General features: G+C 43.5%; 1 protein-coding gene and 1 pseudogene across 1 annotated transcript; one reads left to right on the top strand and one right to left on the bottom strand.

The window, feature by feature from the left end:
* The first annotated feature begins 12,226 nt into the window (after positions 1 to 12,226).
* Positions 12,227 to 14,221, top strand: LOC102868665 (annotated as a pseudogene).
* Positions 14,222 to 16,624: 2,403 nt separating this feature from the next.
* On the bottom strand, positions 16,625 to 17,083 carry ATOH7 (atonal homolog 7 (Drosophila)). Its single transcript, XM_006889053.1, has one exon. It carries the CDS (start codon positions 17,081 to 17,083, stop codon positions 16,625 to 16,627), a length of 459 nt encoding a protein of 152 aa, XP_006889115.1.
* Positions 17,084 to 19,524: the final 2,441 nt, after the last annotated feature.

Here is a 19,524-nt window from a genome sequence, read left to right as displayed (position 1 = left end):
GGCTTCAGGTCTTTTGATCATAGGGTCACTGTGAGTCATCCTCAACTCCATGGTAATCAACAACAAATAAATATTTGTTTTCAATGCTCTCATTTCTTTCCTACCACATCACTTTGATTTCCCTTAGAAGGTAGTGGTATGTATTTCTTCTCTGAGATTGTTAGCAGTTTAAAAAAAAAAAAAAAGACGACAATGTGTTATTTAATAAAATCAATAAATATCCTCCCTGCCCTTTGCAGGCAGTCCCCAAACACACTGTTTCCTGCCTAGAGAATTCTGGCTTTTGCTCCTATGGTGGAAGTTGGTGGAAGTCAGGGCCCTAGCAGCACAGAGAAATAGCAAATTCCTGTGTTCTTTGCACAAAACAGTTCAGCAAAACTCCACTGAAATGTTCCGTGTCAGTGTGTCAGCTGCTTTACACTGAAATGAATCAACTTTAGAATAATGGAGAAATAGGGACACACAAAAAGCATATCTTTGATCTCTATTTTTGAGTTCTTAACCAATTTAATCCTGACAATTCATTTTATCCATGAGCACTGACAAAGCACATCACACACACACACACACACACACACACACACACACACACACGATTCAAGAAGTAAGAGGTCCTGGGACACACCTGACTGACTTAATCCAATGAGAAGCACACGACAGGGTTCATAGCAATTACTCTCTCTCTCCCTAAGTAAATTCTCTCCTCTGGAACATACACCAGGTCCCAGAGGGCTTGCCAACACGGTTTGCTTCCATCTTAGGAAGCTTTTCATCAACTTACTTTCTAAAGTCGTTTTCTTGGTTATTTAACCTTACTAGAAAAGCCATTATAATAGCCATTTTCAGATGGGTAAATTAGATAAATTGTACATTTTGCCTTTATTAGTAGGAAGCTTTTAAATGGATCTTGGCTTTCATTCCTACTTCTCTGCACTGTGCATGTTAGATGTTCTGTTGAACTGAAAACCAATTACACCAAAATGTTTGTGAGCATAAGTTGTGTTCTTCCTCAGCAGGTAAATGGTACTGTATTCTGGTAGACCACACCATTGCCCTGTCATCTGTTGCTGTTTCCTTGTGCTTTCCTAAAGAGAGAGGGGACGTTGCATTTTGTTTAGAAACTTTGCAATTGGGGGGAGGGGGGAAAGCCAATAACAAAGAATTGAGAATAAGTGTTAAAATCAACCTGGATATTTTTAAAGGCAATTTAGAGGATGAAATGGACTGTTTCTTTATTTATGAAATAAAATTTTATTTATTCTCACATAAGTATTGAGCTTTGTATGTGTTCTTTGGTTCCAGATTTATTCTTTCAGGTGTCTGAGTTCTTGGTCTCCAGTAACCTTCTTCCAACTCAAATATTTTTTACTACTTTACCAGTGTAAAACAGCAATACAAAATAATTTATTTTAATTGAAATTGTAATGAAAGTTTACAGAACTTGGATTTTCATTCACTTATTGTTGCATATTTTCCTCCCTGCCCACCCCCCTCGTTCGCTTTTCTTTTTGAAAATAAAAACAGTCTTTCATTGTTGTACAATCCCCCAATCCAAAATTGTGTGTTCAATCAATAAAATACACACTAATATTTTTATGACCAGATGAAATATGAATATACATATGAGATTATAGAGCACTTATACATGGTCTTATATGTGCTGTGAAATCGCTCTTATTTGTTGGTGGCAACAGGAATTATGAAGGAGAAGCACTAACACAGTGACCGTAACAATTGGTTAAAGCATAGCAGAGACAGGAAGGGTGGCAACAGGGGTCAAGTAAGGGTTAAATGTACACGGAGTAAGTATGAGTCAGAGTGGACCTGACAGCACCTAACAACAGTATATATGGAACATGAACATACTGACATAAAAATGTTTTTAGTCATTTGCTTGCACCGCTTATTCCAAATTGTTGTCATACATACAATGCCTAGTCATATATTCCTTTTGAATAGTTTTCCCCTCATCTGTTCCAATGAAGTGTTCATTATCTATCCACTCTTTTCCTATCCCATTCAACCTCCCATGTCAGTCCTATGTTATAAAAGTGGTGTTATGGCGAGCTCTGGTGGCCTAGTGGCAAGAAGCTGCACTGCAATCCCAGAAGTGCATGGTTCAAATCTACCAGATTCTCTGCTGAAAAAGGTGAACAATTTCCTCCTGTACCAGTCAGATCTGATTTGACAGTACACACACGCAAACAAGAAAATAAAATAAAAAATTTTTTAAAAAGTGGTGTTATGCAGTATTTCACTCAATATAATGTCCTTCAGGCTCCCCCATGTTGCATAATGTTTTACAATAATGTCTTCCAGGCTCCCTCATATTGTGTAATGTCTTATGATAATGTCTTCCAGGCTCACCTATGTTGTGTAAAGTTTTACAAGTTCATTGCTTTTCAATGCTATGTAATACTCCATTGCATGAATGTACCATAGCTTTTCCATTCATTTGTTTCTTGATGATGGGCGCTTGATTTCCTTCCATCTCTTTGCTGTTGTAAAAAACACAACAATAAACATGGGTGTGCATACATCTGTTTGAGTCGCTCTCTGGTTTCTTTAGAGTATATTCCCAGTAGTGGAATAGCTGGATCAAATGGTATTTCTATTTCCAACTTTCTGAGAAACTGCCAGACTGCTTTCCAAAGTGACTGTACCATTTTACATTCCCACCAGCAGTGAATAAGAGTTCCAATCTCTCCAAAACCTCATAAGCATTCGTTGTTTGCTGCCTTGAACTTTGCTAGTGTTGCTGGAGTGAGATGATATCTCATAGTTCTTTTTATTTACAGTCTTTGATAGCTAGGGATTTTTGAACATTTCTTCATGGGTTTATTTGCCATCTGACCTTCTTTGATGAAAGGTCTATACATATCCTGTGCCCAATTTGTAAATGAGTTGCTTACCTTTTTCTTGTTGAAGTGCTGGAATAGTCTATAAATTTTAGATAAGTTCCTTATCAAATATGCCATTATCTTCTTTATTTTTTTAATTGTTTTTTATTTTATTGTGTGCATGTACCGTCAAATCAGATCTGACTGGTACAGGAGGAGATTGTCCCTCCTTCCCCGGCAGAGCATCTGGTGGATTTGAACCAGCCATTATCTTCTTATTGTTATATGCAATTGAGTTGTCTGTGACTCATAGTAACCCTACACACAATAGCTCTGAAACCTGCCCTATCCTGAGCTAATCTCATTGTCTCTGACAGACCTAACTCCATTACCTCAGTTACTGTGTCAATCCATCTCATCTGAGGTCTTACTCTTCTGAGCTGTTCCTCCACCCTTCCAAGCATGATATCAAGGACTGGCCCCTCCTGGTCATATGGCCAAAGTATGTGAAAAGGAGCTTTAAAATCCTTGCCTCCAGGGAGCAACCTGGTTCCACCCTCTCCAGGACAGACTTGTTTGTTCTCTTGGCAGTCTATGGTATGTTCTACACTCTTCTCCAGAACCACAACTCAAAAGCATTGATTCTTGTTCTATCATCCTTAGTCATTCATTGTCCAGCTCACTGATGCATAGCAAGTAACTGCGAAGACCATGGCCTGGATCTGGCACACCTTCGTCTCTAGAATGACACTGTTGCTGTTTAGCACTCTGGAGAGGTCCCTGACAGCAGATTTTCCCAATGTAATTCATCTTTTGATATCCTGAATATTGGTGCCAAGAGCATTGATTGTGAAACTTAGCAAGCTGAAATTGTTAACTATTTCAATCTCTTCTCCATCTATCATGGTACTGCCAATTGGCCCAGTGGTGAGAATCTTGGTCTTCTTGATGCTGAGCTTCCATACATATTGAAGACCATACAGTCTTTGACCTTCTGCAGCAAATGCTTCAGATCCTCCTCAGTTTCAGCAAGCAAGGTGGTGTCATCTGCATAACAAATGTTGTGCTGAGTCTTCCTCCAATCCCCATGCCAAATTCTTCCTTATAAAATCCAGCCTCTCCAATAATCTGTTCTGCATATAAATTGCATCCCTGACACACATTTTCTTATTTTGAACCATGTACTGTTTCCTTGTTCTGTTCTTATGACTGCCTCCTGGTCCTAGTATAGGTTCTCCATGAAGCACAATCAAGCATTCTGGAATTTCCATTCTTCTCAGAGTTAGCCACAGTTTGTTGTGATCCACACAGTTAAATGCCTTTGTATAGTTGATGAAACACAGACATTCCTCTGGTACTCTCTGCTTTCTGCCCAAGATCCATCTGACACTGGTGATAATGTCCCTAGTTGGCACGGCCTCTTCTAAGCCCAACTTGTATTTCTGGTAATTCTTTATCAATTTACTGTTCTAGTTGGTTTTGGATAGTCTTCAGCAGGATTTTTCTTGTGTGTGATATTAGTGATATTGTTTGACAATTTCCATACTTTGTCAGATCACCTTTTTCTGGAATAGACATAAATATGCCATTGCCAAATATTTCTACCTGTTCTGTGGGTTTCCTCTTTACCCTGTTGGAGAAGTGTTTTGATAGGTATAGAGACTTGTAGAATCCTAGAATTTTATCTGTTTCAACTTTCTTGATGAAATCTATCATATTCCAAGAGGAAAGTAATGTTAATAACTAAACAAGAAATGTGTATTGTTTGGTTTCTGAATGAAGCCGTAGATAGGAAATCAAAGGCATAGCTCCCTTTCACAAGGTATTTACAATCCAGACAGGGAGGTGACTCCTTTATGGAAAAGTGACTTGTTTGTAGGGGTTGAGCTCCCCTGCTCTGGGGCAGCATAACTTTGATTGTACACAGAAGCTGCCTTCTGATAAAGATGTGGTTATAGAAACAGGTCAACAAATTATAAACAGTAAAAAAAATCTTGCAGCCCAGTTAAAATATTTTACTGCTAATGTAATGAAAAAACTCGTCAATAAAAGCTATGAGGACTATAGGTCGTGAGGACACTCAGCCATGAGCATCTCTCCTCCCCTCTTGACTAAGGAAAATCTCAAGTAGTTCAATTCTGATCGCAGCCGTTTCCTGCTGGTCAGAGAAAGCGTGACAATTGTCAAACTGATTCCAACTCACAGTGAACATGTACAAAAAAACTGCTCCATAGGATTTTCAAGGATATGACCAATCAGAAGTAGATCACCGGCCTGTCTATTGTTGAGCCTCAGGATAGGTCTGGACCACCTTTCAGCTGGGGACTCACAAACAAAATGACTTCTTAACGTATTTTCCAACCTCTCACTAGCTTTTAAACTCTTCTTTCTCTAGGGAGTTCTGGCAGCCTAGTGGTTAAGAAAAGCATGCAGTTTAAACCCACTGTTTGCTCCCTAGGAGAAAGATTTACAGCCTCCTAAAATCCACTGGAGGGTCAGTTACAAGCAGGTTCCACTTCAGCAATATATTGTTGTTCTAGTACATGATGTATTGGTAGAAATTAACCACCACTGTGTGAGAGAAAGGCAGGCAATCTTCTTCCATACAGATTTACCACCTCTAATGAGCGAAGAACAGATGAGTTGTGGGAGGATGTCAAATGTATCATCCAGGAAGAGTGCAAACGGTCATTACAAAGACAGAAGAGGAAGATAAGACCAAAATGGAGGTCAGAATAAACTCTGAAGATTGCACTGGAGAGTAGAGAAGCCAAAGCACAAGGAAGAATTCAAGATACTAAAGAGCTGAACAGAAGATTCCAAAAGAGGCAGCACAGGATGACAAAGCAAAGTATTACAATGAAACGTACAAGGAGCTAGAGTCGGAAAATCAAAAGGGCTGAACTCGTTCAACATTTCTTAAGCTCAAGGCACTGAAGAACAAATTCAAACCTCGAGTTGCTATAATCAAGAATGCTTTAGGCAGAATATTAAACGATCCAGGAAGTATTAAAAGAAGATGGAAGGAATATACAGAGTCATTGTATAGAAAGGAATTGGCAGATACAGAAGAATTTAATGAAATAACATTTGAGCAAGAGCCTGTGGTGATGAAGGAAGAAGTTCAAGCTGCTTTGAAGGAAATAGCAAAAAATAAGGCCCCAGGAATAGATGGTATACCAACGGACATATTTCAGTTAACAGATGCTGCTCTGGATGTACTCACCAAGTTGTGCCAAGAAATATGGAGAACAACCACTTGGCCAACTGACTGGAAGAGATCTATATTTGTTCCCATTCCAAAGAAGGGTGACCCAACAGAGTGTGGAAACTACAGAACAATATCATTGATTTCACATGCAAGCAAGATTCTACTGAAGATTATAAAAAAACGACTGCAACAGCACATCAGCAGAGAACTGCCAGAAGTTCAGGCTGGGTTTAGAAGGGGTCGTGGTACTAGGGATATTGTTGCTGATGGTAGATGGATCTTAGCTGAAAGCAAGGAATACCAGAAGAATGTCTATCTGTGTTTCATTGATTATGCAAAGGCATTTGACTGTGTGGATCATAACAAACTGTGGCTGACTCTGAGAAGAATGGGAATCCCAGAACATTTAATCGTGCTAATGTGAAACCTATACTTGGACCAAGAGGCAGTCGTCAGAACAGAGCAGGGTAACACTGCATGGTTCAAAATTGGGAAGGGAGTACGCCAGGGATGTGTCCTATCTCCATACCTTTCCAACCTGTATGCAGAGCAGATTATCTGAGAGGTTGGGCTCTATGAGGAGAAGGGTGGCGTCAGGGTTGGTGGAAGATCTGTTAACAATCTGGGTTATGCAGATGACACAATCCTGCTTGCTGAAACTGAGGAGGACCTGAAGCACTTGCTACAGAGGGTCAAGGCCTGCAGCCTTCAGTATGGACTGAGGTTCAATGTCAAGAAGACAAAGATTCTCACCACTGGACCAATTGGTAGCGTCAGGATGGATGGCGAAGAGATTGAGATTGTTCACAGCTTCAGTTTGCTCGGCTCCACGGCAAACACTTTCGGCACCAGCAGCCAGGAAATCAAGAAACGTATTGTGATGGGAAAGTCTGCTGTTAGGGGCCTCTCTAAAGTGCTCAAGAGCAATGGTGTCACTCTGGAGACTAAGGTGCATCTGATACAGGCCATGGTCTTTGCAATCACTTGTTATGCGTCAGAGAGTTGGACAATGACTAGGGAGGACAGAAGGAGAATTGATGCCTTTGAGCTGTGGTGCTGGGGAAGAGTATTGAATGTACTACAGACTGCCAAGAAAACAAACAGATTCATCCTGGAGAGGGTTAAACTAGGCTACTCCTTGGAGGCAAGGATACTGAGGCTTCGTCTGACATACTTTGGACAGGTTGTAAGGAGGGACAGGTCCTTGGAGAGGGACATCATGCTTAGTAGGGTGGAGGGACAGCGCAGGCGGGGAAGATCCTCTATGAAATGGATTGATTCAGTGACTGGGGTAGTTGGGATAGGTGTGTCAGAGGCAGTGCGACTGGCACAGGATAGAGCAGAGTTTAGGGCTGTTGTAAACAGAGTTGCTATGAGTCGCAAGCGACTCGACGGCACATAACAACAACAACAATGATTTGGAAGCAGGAGTGGCATCCACTTCCATAAATAGCTTGCCTCCAGAAACCCCAGGAACCTGGAGAAAGGATGAAAGTCAAGCACGCAAGTGTCGAGGACTTTCATTCATAGGGTCGCTATGAGTTGCCTGTGACTCAAAGGCACTCAACAACAATGATTTCTATGAATCAGTATCAACTAGACAGCAGTGGGTTTGGGTTTGGTTTTCTAATGAATACAGCATTCTTTTTTTTATGAGACTTTACAAAATAGTTCACAGAACTGAAATCACTATATTACATATTTGGAAAGCAACAGAGCAAAAACCTGTGAGAATGACAAAGTTGTCTTTCCATGGGTTTCATTTGTTACCACACCTCAGAGCTCTTGCATACAACAATGTAACTGCAAATTTAGCAATAATCTTACTTTTTATATATAATTACTCATCAGAGGCAAATACCATAAGAAAACAGAGGCCACAATACTAGTATCAAATGGAAATTGGGGCATTATTTTCTACTATATGAAAAAAGTAGGAGAAGCCAATTGAGTTAATGTAGTTGTCACCTGCTACACTGATCAACAGGTACTGGGCAGTGGTGGTAGGGACCCTGGGCCAGAGCCCTGTGCGGACACAGTCAAGGGCAGGAATCACAAGGCCACACCAGTGAAGGACTCTATTTCCCTTGTTTGCCTCTTCTATGCAGTAACCCAACAGATTCCCTTTGAATTTACCATATTCTGGCAAAGCTTAAATTTGCAACATTAAACAAAAATTTCATAAACTGTACCATCAACAAATAGCAAGTGAAATTTTGTCTTTCATCCCCACCAGGCCCCCAAAATGTATGCCCAGAAGCAGCACCCACTGCAATATACATGAGTTATCTACATGATCAGATGAGGCAGTGGGGGAGAAGATCACACCCGAGGGCAAGGTCTCCAAACGGAGACTGAAAATGGACAACCCACAAGGTGGAGAAAAGTTGAAAAAAAAACAAGAACATAACAAGCCCCCAAAACCTTGCAACTCATTTAACCTAAACAAATACAGCAATTTGTATTGGCCCATTTTCAGCTGTCAATTACTCCCTGCAGAAATAGTGTTAAGTTGCATTTGAAGTACATCAAGGAGAGAGAAAAGTAAATTGGTGATTGTCCTCAATTTTCCGAAGATACCTGTGGTGGCATGCTCACGTGTTTACTGTTGTTGTGTCATTGATTGCCTTTGAATTGAGAACGGAAAAGTCCTGAAGCGCCTCTACGACTATCAATATTTAACAAAGTTCCTAGAGTTTCTGGAGGCATGTTGTTTAGGAAGTGGATGCCTCTCCTACTTCCAACATGTGTTTACTACTGGTTCACAAATGCAAGGACAGGTGACACCAATGTGAGATGGACCCCCTTGATGTGACATCCCAACAGGGCTCCAGCCAACCATGTGCTACCCATCTGCTGCTGGAACACGTCAATTGTGTGTTCATCTTCCATCTCCAGCTGTGCTGGAGTGTCTGCTTCATTAATTGGCTGCCCATCAAATAGGAATCTAATCTGTCTGACTGACAAACCCTGTCAGTTACAATAGACCTTCATCAACTTGCTCAGGGGTGAGTGCCTCTTGATTTTGAACTGGAGGACAGAGCCATCCTGCCCAGCTACCTTCAGGCTGATGTGGTCATTCTCTGCCTTCATTCCCTTCTTGGGCTTCTGGTTGTACGGGCAGGAGCAACACCAGACCAGGCGAGTCATGCTCTCAGGCCCCCTGCTCTCCTACCACAGCTGCTCACAGGATGGTACTTTACAATGTTCTTTTTAATATTCTATTTCATTCCTTCTCAAACTCTATTAACTTCCTGGGGTTATTAATTAAGCTTATGCATAACTCCTCAAGGTTAGCCACAATTTGTTGTGATCCACACAGTCAAAAGCCTTTGCATAGTCAACAAGGCACAGATAGTCATTCCTCTGGAATTGTCTTTGGCCAAGATCCATCTAACATTAGCTATAATATCCCTCGTACCATTGCCTCTTCTAATCCCAGCCTGCACATCTGATAGTTCTCTGTTGATGTACTGTTTCAGTTGATTTTCGATAATTTTCAGCAAGATCTTGTTTGCGTGTGATATTAGTGATATTGTTAAATAATTTCCACAGACTGCCAGGTCACCTTTTTTTGGAATAGGAATAAATATAGATCTCTTCCAGTCAGTTGGCCAGGTGATTGTCCTCCAGGTTTCTTGGTACAACCTGGTGAGCACGTCCAGAGCAGCATCTGTTTGCTGAAATATGTCAATCGGTATTCCATCAATTCCTGGGGCCTTTTTTTTTTTTGCCAATTCCTTCAGAGCAACGTTCAAGTTCAATTCCTCCTTCATCACCATTGCCTCTTGATCCTACGCAGTTTCATGAAATTTTCTGTCAGCCAATTCTTTTTGGTCCAGTGACTCCATGTACTTCTTTCACCTTTTTTTGATGCTTCCTGAGTCATTCAACATTCTGCCTGTAGCACCCTTAAGTATTGCAACTCGAGGTTTGAATTTGTTCTTCAGTTCCTTCAGCTTAAGAAATACTGGGTGTTGCAACAATGAATGAATGGAAATCCAAAATCTTTGTAAATGTTAATTGAAATTAATTTAAAAAAAGGAAAAAAAAGAAATACTGAGTGAGTTTTTCCCTTTTGATTTTCCAAATTCAGTTCTTTGCACATTTCGTTATAATACTTTTATTTGTCTTCCTGAGCTGCCCTTTGAAATATTCTATTCAACTCCTTAACGTCTAGATTTTTTCCTTTGCTTTGGCTTCTCGACACTCTAGTGCAATAATTAAGTCTCTTCTGACACCCATCTCAAGTCTTCTTCCCCCTCAGTCTTTGAAAGGACTTTTTGCATTCTTCATAGATTATATCCCTGATAACCTCACACAGCTCAACTGTACTTTACTCATTAATGTTCAAGACCTCAAACCAGTTCCTGAGATGGTTTTTAAATTCTGGTGGGATACACTTAAGGTCACATTTTGGTTCTTGTAGATTTTATTTTCTTAGTTTCAGTTTGAACTTGCATATGAGTAACTAGTTGTTGGTCCGTTCCACAATCAGCATCTAGCCTAGTTTTCACAGCTGATATTCAGCTTTTCCATCGATTTTTTTTCTGCAGATATAGTCAATCTGATTCCTGTGTAGACCATCAGGTGAAGTCCATGTGTATAGTCGCCATTTATTTTTCTTATAAAAGGTATTTGCAGTGAATAGGTAATTGATTGTACACAATTCTATCATTTTGGGAACCCCAGAGTATGTAACTGTGTACATGCAAAACCTATACTTGGACCAGGAAGCGGTCCTCAGAACAGAGCAGGGAAACACTGCATGGTTCAGGATCAGGAAAGGTGTGAGTTAGGGATGCATCCTGTCTGCATACCTTTTCAATCTTTATGGAGAACATATCATTCAGGAGGCTGGACTTTATGAGGAAGAATGTGGCATTAGGATTGGAGGAAGACTCATCAACAGCCTGCATTATGCAGGCAACACAAGCTCAACATCAAGAAAACAAAGATCCTCACCATAGGGCCAATTGGTAGCTTCATGATAGACAGAGAACGGATTGAGATTGTTAACAGTTTCAGCTTGCTTGGTTCTACAATTAACACTCTTGGCACCAGTAGTCATGAAATCAAAGATAAATTGCATTGGGAGAATATGCTGTCAGGGACCTCTCCAGAGTACACAAGAGCAACAATGTCCGTCTAGAGACTATGGTGAGCTTGATATGGGCCATGGTCTTCGCATTTACTTGCTATACATCAGATAATGGACAATGACTAAGGATGATATAAGAAGAATTGATGCTTTTGAGTTGACTAATGATGATAGAAGAAGAATTGATGCTTTTGAGTTGCGGTGCTAGAGAAGAATGCTAAACACACTGTGGACTGCCAGGATAACAAACAAGTCCATGTTGGAGAGGACAAAACCAAGTTGCTGGAGGCAAGGATTTTGAAGCTCTGTCTCACATACTTTGGGCATCTGGCCAGGAGGGACCATACCTTGGAGAAGGACATCATGCTTGAAATGGTAGAGGGACAGCTCAGGAGAGGAAGACCCATGATGAGATGGATTGACTCAGTGACTGGAGAAACGGGATTATATCTGTTGGGGATGAAGAAATAGGCTCAGAATAGGGCAGGACTCAGAACTATTATACATAGGGTCACTATGAGTCACAGGTAACTCAACAGCACATAACAACAAAATGCATAATTCTAAGGAGTGAGGAAAGGAGCCCTGGTAATATATGTAGGGTTGTGAACCATTAGATTGACTGTTCGAACCCACCAATGACTTCATAGGGGAAGACAGGCAATCTCCTCCTATAAAGATTTACAGCCTTCAAAGTCCAGTGGTAGGTTGTTGAGTCAGAATCAACTTAATAACAGTAGGAAGGAGCTCTGGGGCAGAGTGGTTAAATGCTCAAGAACTAATTGAAAGGTAGATGGAAAAGGTGGGGCAGTCTGTTTCTTTATAGATAGAGCCTTGGAAACTCTGTGGAAGGGTTCTACTGTGTCCCATGGGGCCTTTATGAGTCAGGTGTTAAGAAGAATGGAATGTGACCAGGATGGTACCAACTAGAGCAGCATTGTCTGCCCCTCTACAGTGTCTTCTAAGAGCTGTTAAGAGTCAGATGTTCGCTGCGGTGGCTGCGACCCTAGCCAGGTTAGAGAGTGAGGCCCTGTCGGCTGGTCTGGGCGGCCTGGCCCCGCGCCCTAAGGCCTAATGTGGCTGCAGCAGCGGTTTAAGGGGTTGCTGGCGGGCCGCCGTCTCCTTTGCCTGCTCTTCTTCTGGTTTTGCTCCTCTGATTTGCAGGCTCCGGGGTGCTGCAGGCGGCGAGTGGCCTGCATTTGCTGTCCTGAGGCCCACGGCGATTCGGGGCGCCGCCCAGCCTGCCGCCTGCCTGGAGGAAGCTACCTGGGCCTGGCGTGGCCTCAGGGAGCGCGGTGAGGCTGTGCCACTGGGCCCCGGCGTACTGGTCCTGGTGGCCAACGGCTTTCTGGCCCTGGACTTGACCACCACCGACTCTGAGTGACCCCCAGGGAGCCGGAGCGCCCTGTGTGGCGCCGGACTTTGTGCCTCTTGTGCAGCTGTGCCGACTCAGCGCGCTGGCTGAAGCTGGGGAAGCCGTGCTGCTCTTGCAGGAGGTCCTGCTGCGCCAAATACGCTGCCTGCAGCTCAGGCTCCAGGGCTCGGGGCAGCAGCTGCTGTCCCTGCGCCCTCACCGGGGCCGGATGTGCCTGCGTGCTGCTTAAGGAGGACTTCCTGGCTCACCCGGACCACCCTCATGTCTACCTGCAGCAAATCCAGCTCAACAACCCCATGGAGCATGTAGCGGCCCTATAGACCGTGGGGGCTCACCGTCGGCCCAGCCCCCACGGCCCTCGCCAGCACGCTGGAGAAGGTCGGAGACCATCAGTTCTTGCTCTACCTGGGCCTCTCTCCGCCTTTGTCCTCGGGACTGGTGCATCTGGTAGTGGTGGACGCCAAAAAGCTCTTGAACAGGCTCCAGGTGTCTTCCAAGACACAACTGGATGAGACAGTGCTATGGGTGGTCCAGATCTCCAGCCCCATGAACCCCCAGGTGCTCAAGACTAAAGCAGAGAAGGAGCTCAGAACACTCCAGGACTTGGCCTGCAAAGAAATGCTGGAGCTCCTAGAGATGCTGGCAAATGAACTGCTTCGGGACCACCAGCGCCTCTGGGCCCAGCCCTTTAGTTCAGGTATCACCCAGCAGGCACCAGGGCCTGTTTTAGGCACCTGGGATACAGAAGTGAATGGAATGAAGTCCCTATTCTCATGGGGCTTGCTTCAGTTCTTTTAGGAAGATAGACAGATGTTAGAAAAGAACATTTGTTCCAGAGTGGAAATGAAGATCACGGACACGCACATACCATCCAGCCTGACTGTGAACCTGATGCTTTGCTACATGTTCTCCTGCTCCCCAGCCCAGCTGCTCAGCCCTGCCCTGAGTGACCAGGAGCAAGACCAGATGGAGTCTACACACTCCACTACAAAAATCAATGTTTCAGTGGCCACGCCACCATGCACTCTGAGAATCTCTGGCCCGCGCGGATGTCCACAGTCCAGCAGATCCTGCAGCTGTCTGACCTGTGGAAGCTGACCTTGCAGAAGCACGGCTGCAAGGGGCTGGTGAAGGGGGGTGCCCCAGGCATCATGCAGGGCATGATAATCAGTTTCAGCGGGCTACAGGTCACCAAGAACAACCTCCAGTTCCACACTGACCCCGAAGTGCTGCACAACAGTTACTCTCTGCACGGCATCCACTACAAGAACAACCGCATCAACCTGGCCGTGCTTGCCGACACCAAGGGCAAGCCCTACCTGCCTGTGTCGGTGGAGTAGCGCGGCCAGCCTATCAAGATCTACGCCTGTGAAGCTGGCTGCTTGGATGACCCCATGGAGCTGACCTCGGCGCCCCGGGGCCACACGTTCTCCATCATGGTGATGCAGCTCATCGGGCCACTGCTCGACATCTGCACCGACCTCATGCACCTGCAGGACCTGGGGCACATACTGGACCTCAAGGCCATCCTGGCCCACTACGAGCACCTAGCCCAGCAGGCCTTCCTCTTCTGGTTCAATGTGGCCTCCCTCATCACTCTTTTCCATCTCTTCTTCCTCTTCAAGCTTATCTATGAATACTGCAGGCTTGGAGCCAAGCCTTTCTTTCGGAGTAAGGAAGATAACAGTGTCTGAGTGAACGAATGTCTGCTCTCAGCCACCATTTACACAAGACGTTCAGCATGAACCATCCTGCTGCTTCGAACAAGGGATCCTCTGAAAGCCACCACCCTTTTGAGGTGCTTTGAGGTGGGAAACCAGTGATTCCAAGTGTTTGTCGACCTTTAAGAGTTTGTGACGGAAGGAAGTGGAGTGTGCAGTAGGGAGCAGGGCAGGAAAGGCCAGTGGACATTTTATGAACTTTCGGCTCAATAAAATGAAGCTGTATGGAAAATTAAAAAAAAAAAAAAGAGTCAAGAGGTTCAATGTACTACTCTAATCAGTCGTGAGGACACCAAGAACTGAACCCTCCTCTTTTTTTTCTGTTCTTTTTTCTTTTTCTTCCCTTTTTTTTTTTTAACTGCCTCTCTTATGTATTAATTAGATGTCAGGAGAAAAGGAAACGTCTGGGTAAGCCTCCCAATGGATTTCTGGAGATGCATTTGTGATTTTCTAAGTTTATGGGATGGAGAAGACACTTTACCACAATGCAAACCAAATGGATTTTTATTATTAAAAATACTAAAGAAAACAGTTTTGTTTTGATATAGACCCTCTGCAGATGAACTGCAAATGGAAGGCTGTGCCTGAGGTGAGGCTTTGGATCCGTAATACCAAGGTTTACAGGATGCTGGTTGTGGTTTTTGTTGCCCTCTGACAAATTCCAAACACACAGATGACTCGAAAAAATTCAAACTCATAAATTACCGTGAAGTCGGACGCCCCCTTAAAGCTGACACTCTAGCAGATTTTCCTCAGCTGTAAAAGGCACAAGAGGAGAATGTCCATCTTCCCTCAGAGAGCTGCCACCAGAGCTCTATATAGACAACTTGTTATAGACAACCCATGGCTGACTCTTCAGTGAGTTTTTAATCGCAAGGGAGGAGACTGTCCATCTTTCTCCCGCTGAGCAGCTGGTGGATTCGAACCACATCCCTTTGCAGTGGCTTCACAATTCCCTCCCACAAAGCCACCCTTAATGGACCAGCTTTTCTTAATTGTGAACAGCCTCTTCTATCTAAATGCATGCAGTGTTGTTGGTCACCAGGTCACTCTTGACATTATGAGCTTGGTTTATTCAACCAATGGCTAGGCGAATTTATAAAATTAGTTCAAGCCAATATCATGCTCCCACTTTGAATAGGTTTGCTGTTAGGGAAGCCTTTATTACTCAACGTGTGGTAATTAAACAGGAATCACCTTTCTGGGGAGGTTTCACTTACATCTTTGCGAAGGAACAAGAAGAAAGCCAGGTGTAGTTGTTCCCGTTCACAAGGTCCAGAAATGAAGCTGTGATGTCGCACCTGAAAAATGACTAATGATATTCTGGAGTCTTCACTATGACACAGCCCATGTGTGTTCATAATGTTCTTTTCAGGATGGATTTCATTCCTTCTTAAACTTTAAAAATGCCAAAAGTCACTTTCAGTGACTTGAAAAGGATTAGTAATCAATCAGTAGTCAGCTTAATAAAGAAAACACAACACTGAATACCTTAAAAGCTAAATAGTATTTCTATTTAAATTAATCTTCAAGAAAAGTATGTCGGTATTGCCAAGTTATCAGAGAAAGCTTGCAAATTCATTACCTGTACCCCCACTGGTTTATTTGATGAGGTCTTTTATAAAACACATTTGGTAAATAGAGGGATTCGATGCATCTTTACTTAACAGAAAGTCTAATATCATCACACCTCTCCTCCAAATCTACGGTCTAATCAGATTTTTAAAAAAACAAAAACAAAAACAAAAAAACACACCACAAAGAACCTCGCAGGCTACTTGGCATGAAAATTCACGTTTTATTTCTATTTTACAAAAATCTTCATTTTACGGTGTACAGTTTAGAAAAATACAGCGCATTCATGTCCATGTACTCTACTGGGAGAAAAGCCCAAAAGCTTGGCCCTACTTCATGCATACACAATGCACTAAGCATTAATACATTTGCACAACAGAAAAAGCGCTTCAACCCTTCAGCCTCCTCCTGCCATAAAGACCGCACTACACACCAGATATTTTAACTTCACCTGAACAGGGCAAACTTACAAAGTCTAAGAAAATCATTCCTTCTCTGAGGACTTAAACGTTTTTATATTCTAATCATATTTCTTTCTTTCCTCTTAAGATTGTCTTCCTTCAAAGCGTCCAGAAAAGGGGAAGGTTGCCTGATTTTCACAGCAATCAAAAGATGCATTAATGACATCTACAAAATACACAAGGAAGGGGGAAAGAGTCGATTGTTGCATCCATAGGACTAGAGACAGGAGCAAAAGTAACCTGAAAGTTTGCTAATTTTATTCTAAGACTGCAGCCGAGACACCGAAGCGCTGGCGGCGAATCCAGGTGGGTCTGCGGCTCGGGCCCGGCACCTGACGCCCTAATTCGCCATCTGGAAGGGCTCAGGCTGGAAGCCTAAGAGCCTCTGACCATAGGGATCGCTGTCGCCCGGTAGCTTGGTGCTTGCGAAAGGGAGGTAGTGGTCGCGACCAAAGTGCTCACAGTGGAAGTTGAGCCAGTCCCGCTCGGAGCCGAACCGTTCGGCCTCGGCCAGGATGCGCGTCAGAGCCATGATGTAGCTCAGCGCCATCTGCAGGGTCTCGTACTTGGAGAGCTTCTTGTCTTGGCCCCACTGCGGGACCACGCGGCGTAGGCGGTCAAAGGCCGTGTTAAGTCCCTGCATCCGGCGCCGCTCGCGCGCGTTGGCAGCCAGGCGCCTGCGCGCTGCGCTCTCCAGCCGCTCGGGAGCGGCGCACGTGCCCGCGCACTCGGCACCAGCCGCACACGGGGGCGCGACGCGCTCTCCCGCCGCTGGGCAGCCGGATTTGCAGGATTTCATGATGTGCGCGGCCTCGAGGCCACCGACCCTCACCCGGAGCTCCCCCGACCGCCCAAGACCCAAGTGTGTGCGGGTCTATCGAGCCGCGTCCTAAGTCGTCCTTAGCCAGAAAGTTTCCAACGGAGCAGCTCACGTGGGATCAGTTCACAGTGGGGATTGCGGGGCTCGACCTTCTGTCCTATTGGGTAACCAGGCTGCGGATCTCTCCAGTTGCCCAAATTCAGGGATAGCTGAGATGTCTAGGAGCAAGTCATTCTTCCAAAGTGAAGTTGAAAAAAGAAAAGGGAATTTTCGTTCGGTAAAGTCGGGTCTGGCTGAATCTGGGAAGGCCTTTCCCGTCTTCCAAGACAGCCTTGAACTTTTTCAAGAAGCTGTGTGCATCCTTCCCCGAAGCTCCAAGGGGCAGGAGCGCTGTTCGCTCAGTAGCTGTCGGAGAGTGCTGGGTGAATCTTTGAGGAGGATTTATAACCGAGGGCTGAGGCTGAAACAGGTGGTGGCAGGTGGGCGGGCGTCCCTCGGCCTCCATCTCAGCACCTTCCTACCCTGGGAACTGCGGGGGGAGGGGGACCACGCGCAGCAAAATCCTGACATTACAGCCTTCATCTGTTGAAGCTTCTCCAAAGCTATGTCTGTCCGGCACTAACTAACGCACCATCTGGAGTGGCCTGGTTGTCCCCAAAAGAATAACAAAGTGGGGGGTGAGGGCATCCTCCCATCCGTGGACAGTTTACATATTTTAAAAAACTTGAACAGGATTTTTAAATCGTTAGAAATCTTTTGTGCATAAATGTTACTCTTGGAATTGTGGGAAGTATCAGAACTTTGTTTATGAAAATGAGACTTTTGCAAAATATGTGACAACTTTTCATAATGTTGATAATATACTGACATTTTATTTTAGCTAATAAGTAAATTGGACTCATTTAGTCTGTCTCATGATTTTGCAGACTTGGAAAATGTGCAAATATTTTTACTGTTTTCTTCAGGATAATTTAATATGTATCAAATTATATATTAAGGTGTAGTTTGAATAAATGTATATAATACTGATTATACAGTTGAATCACATATCATTAGATACTGAGGCAAATTAATTCCGTATTTATACTCCATTGCTTCTGACACAGATTCATCAATCTTGGAGAACATACATTGAGGTGATAAATAATGCACAAAATTTAAACATCTAAGTAATTTGCGAGATTTTTTTAAACATTCCTAATGGAGGATTCCCCCCCCCCATCACAAAGCAATAAGTATTTTATTCGACTTGGATGGCTTCAGTTGTATCAGCCCTGCCCAGAAACAATATAACAAAGCACTGATGTTAATGATCTGATTTCTACAGAGAAACCATAAATTTTATTTTTTTTTTCATCTCTGCTCGCTTCTAGCTCTTGAGGAGTGAAGGGTACAGACATCAGGAAAAACAAGTATGAAATTCCTCTTTTAGAAATACAAATTGTGTCATCATTATTCTCAGATACTGTTTCAATTATCAGCAAGCTCTCGCAAATCAGGAATATTTCCACCATGACTTGTCTCCCCCATCACTGCCCCAGACTGTCACCTATTGTCACTACCCTGACTCCAAGCCCTGTCTTCCCATAAATAGTTGATTAAACCTCAGCTGAAGCAATGGCAATGAAATGAAGTTGAATAACATGAAGACAATAGGATGCAATTGAACATTAATGAACTCCAGCGTAACAGATGTTGAACACAGGCTGCATGGAGCCACTCATCTCAGTTACTCCGGGTCCTAACGTCTTGGTCAAAAACAACAGTTCTGTGATGGGAAAGACTATGTCATGTAAATGTCAAAAGCAGTGTTTTAGTTTTCATAAGAATCTACCCCATTAATGTTACTGTTTCCCATCTTCATGGATTTCACCTCTTTCACCAAGAAGTCCTCCTTGTGCTTCTCTTGTACCAAAACATACTACTGTGCCTTTGTTCTGGGCACTGTTACCCAAAGTGCTGACAAAGTGCTAATGAGTTGTATGCTCTTGCAAACCAGCATCAGTGCTGGTGAGCTTCGAATCTGTGCACCAAGAGCTTTAAACACACAACTTGAAGAGAAAGGAAAGTATGCATGCAACATGGCTCGGTGAGACCTTGGACCAGCAGATGTCTAAGAAGGAATGATTACTGTGCAACAATGAATCAATGAAAACCCAAAATCTCTGTAAATGTTCATTAAAACTAATAAAATTTAATAATTTAAAAAAAGAAGGAATCATTAATCTGACAATAGGGCCTTCAAGTTCATATGGTAAACATTGCCCCAATGTATTCTAAGGAACATCAGTCCTACAAAGATGTTTCTGGGTAGAAAGCCCCACAGTTAAATATATTTGAGGAGCTCATCTGCCATCATGGAGGTTCATGAAACAAAATTGGTCTGTTAAAGGTTATGAGAAGCCCAAGAGCAAAGAAAC

The sequence above is a fragment of the Elephantulus edwardii genome, unplaced genomic scaffold, assembly GCF_000299155.1.
Source record: "Elephantulus edwardii isolate Elephantulus edwardi_28Jun2011 unplaced genomic scaffold, EleEdw1.0 scaffold00074, whole genome shotgun sequence".
Taxonomy (NCBI): domain Eukaryota; kingdom Metazoa; phylum Chordata; class Mammalia; order Macroscelidea; family Macroscelididae; genus Elephantulus; species Elephantulus edwardii.
This window is presented reverse-complemented; position numbering and strand designations above follow the sequence as displayed.

Excerpts from the sequence above, each read along its gene's own strand:
- ATOH7 (XM_006889053.1), bottom strand. The coding sequence starts at position 17,083 with ATGAAATCCTGCAAATCCGGCTGCCCAGCGGCGGGAGAGCGCGTCGCG.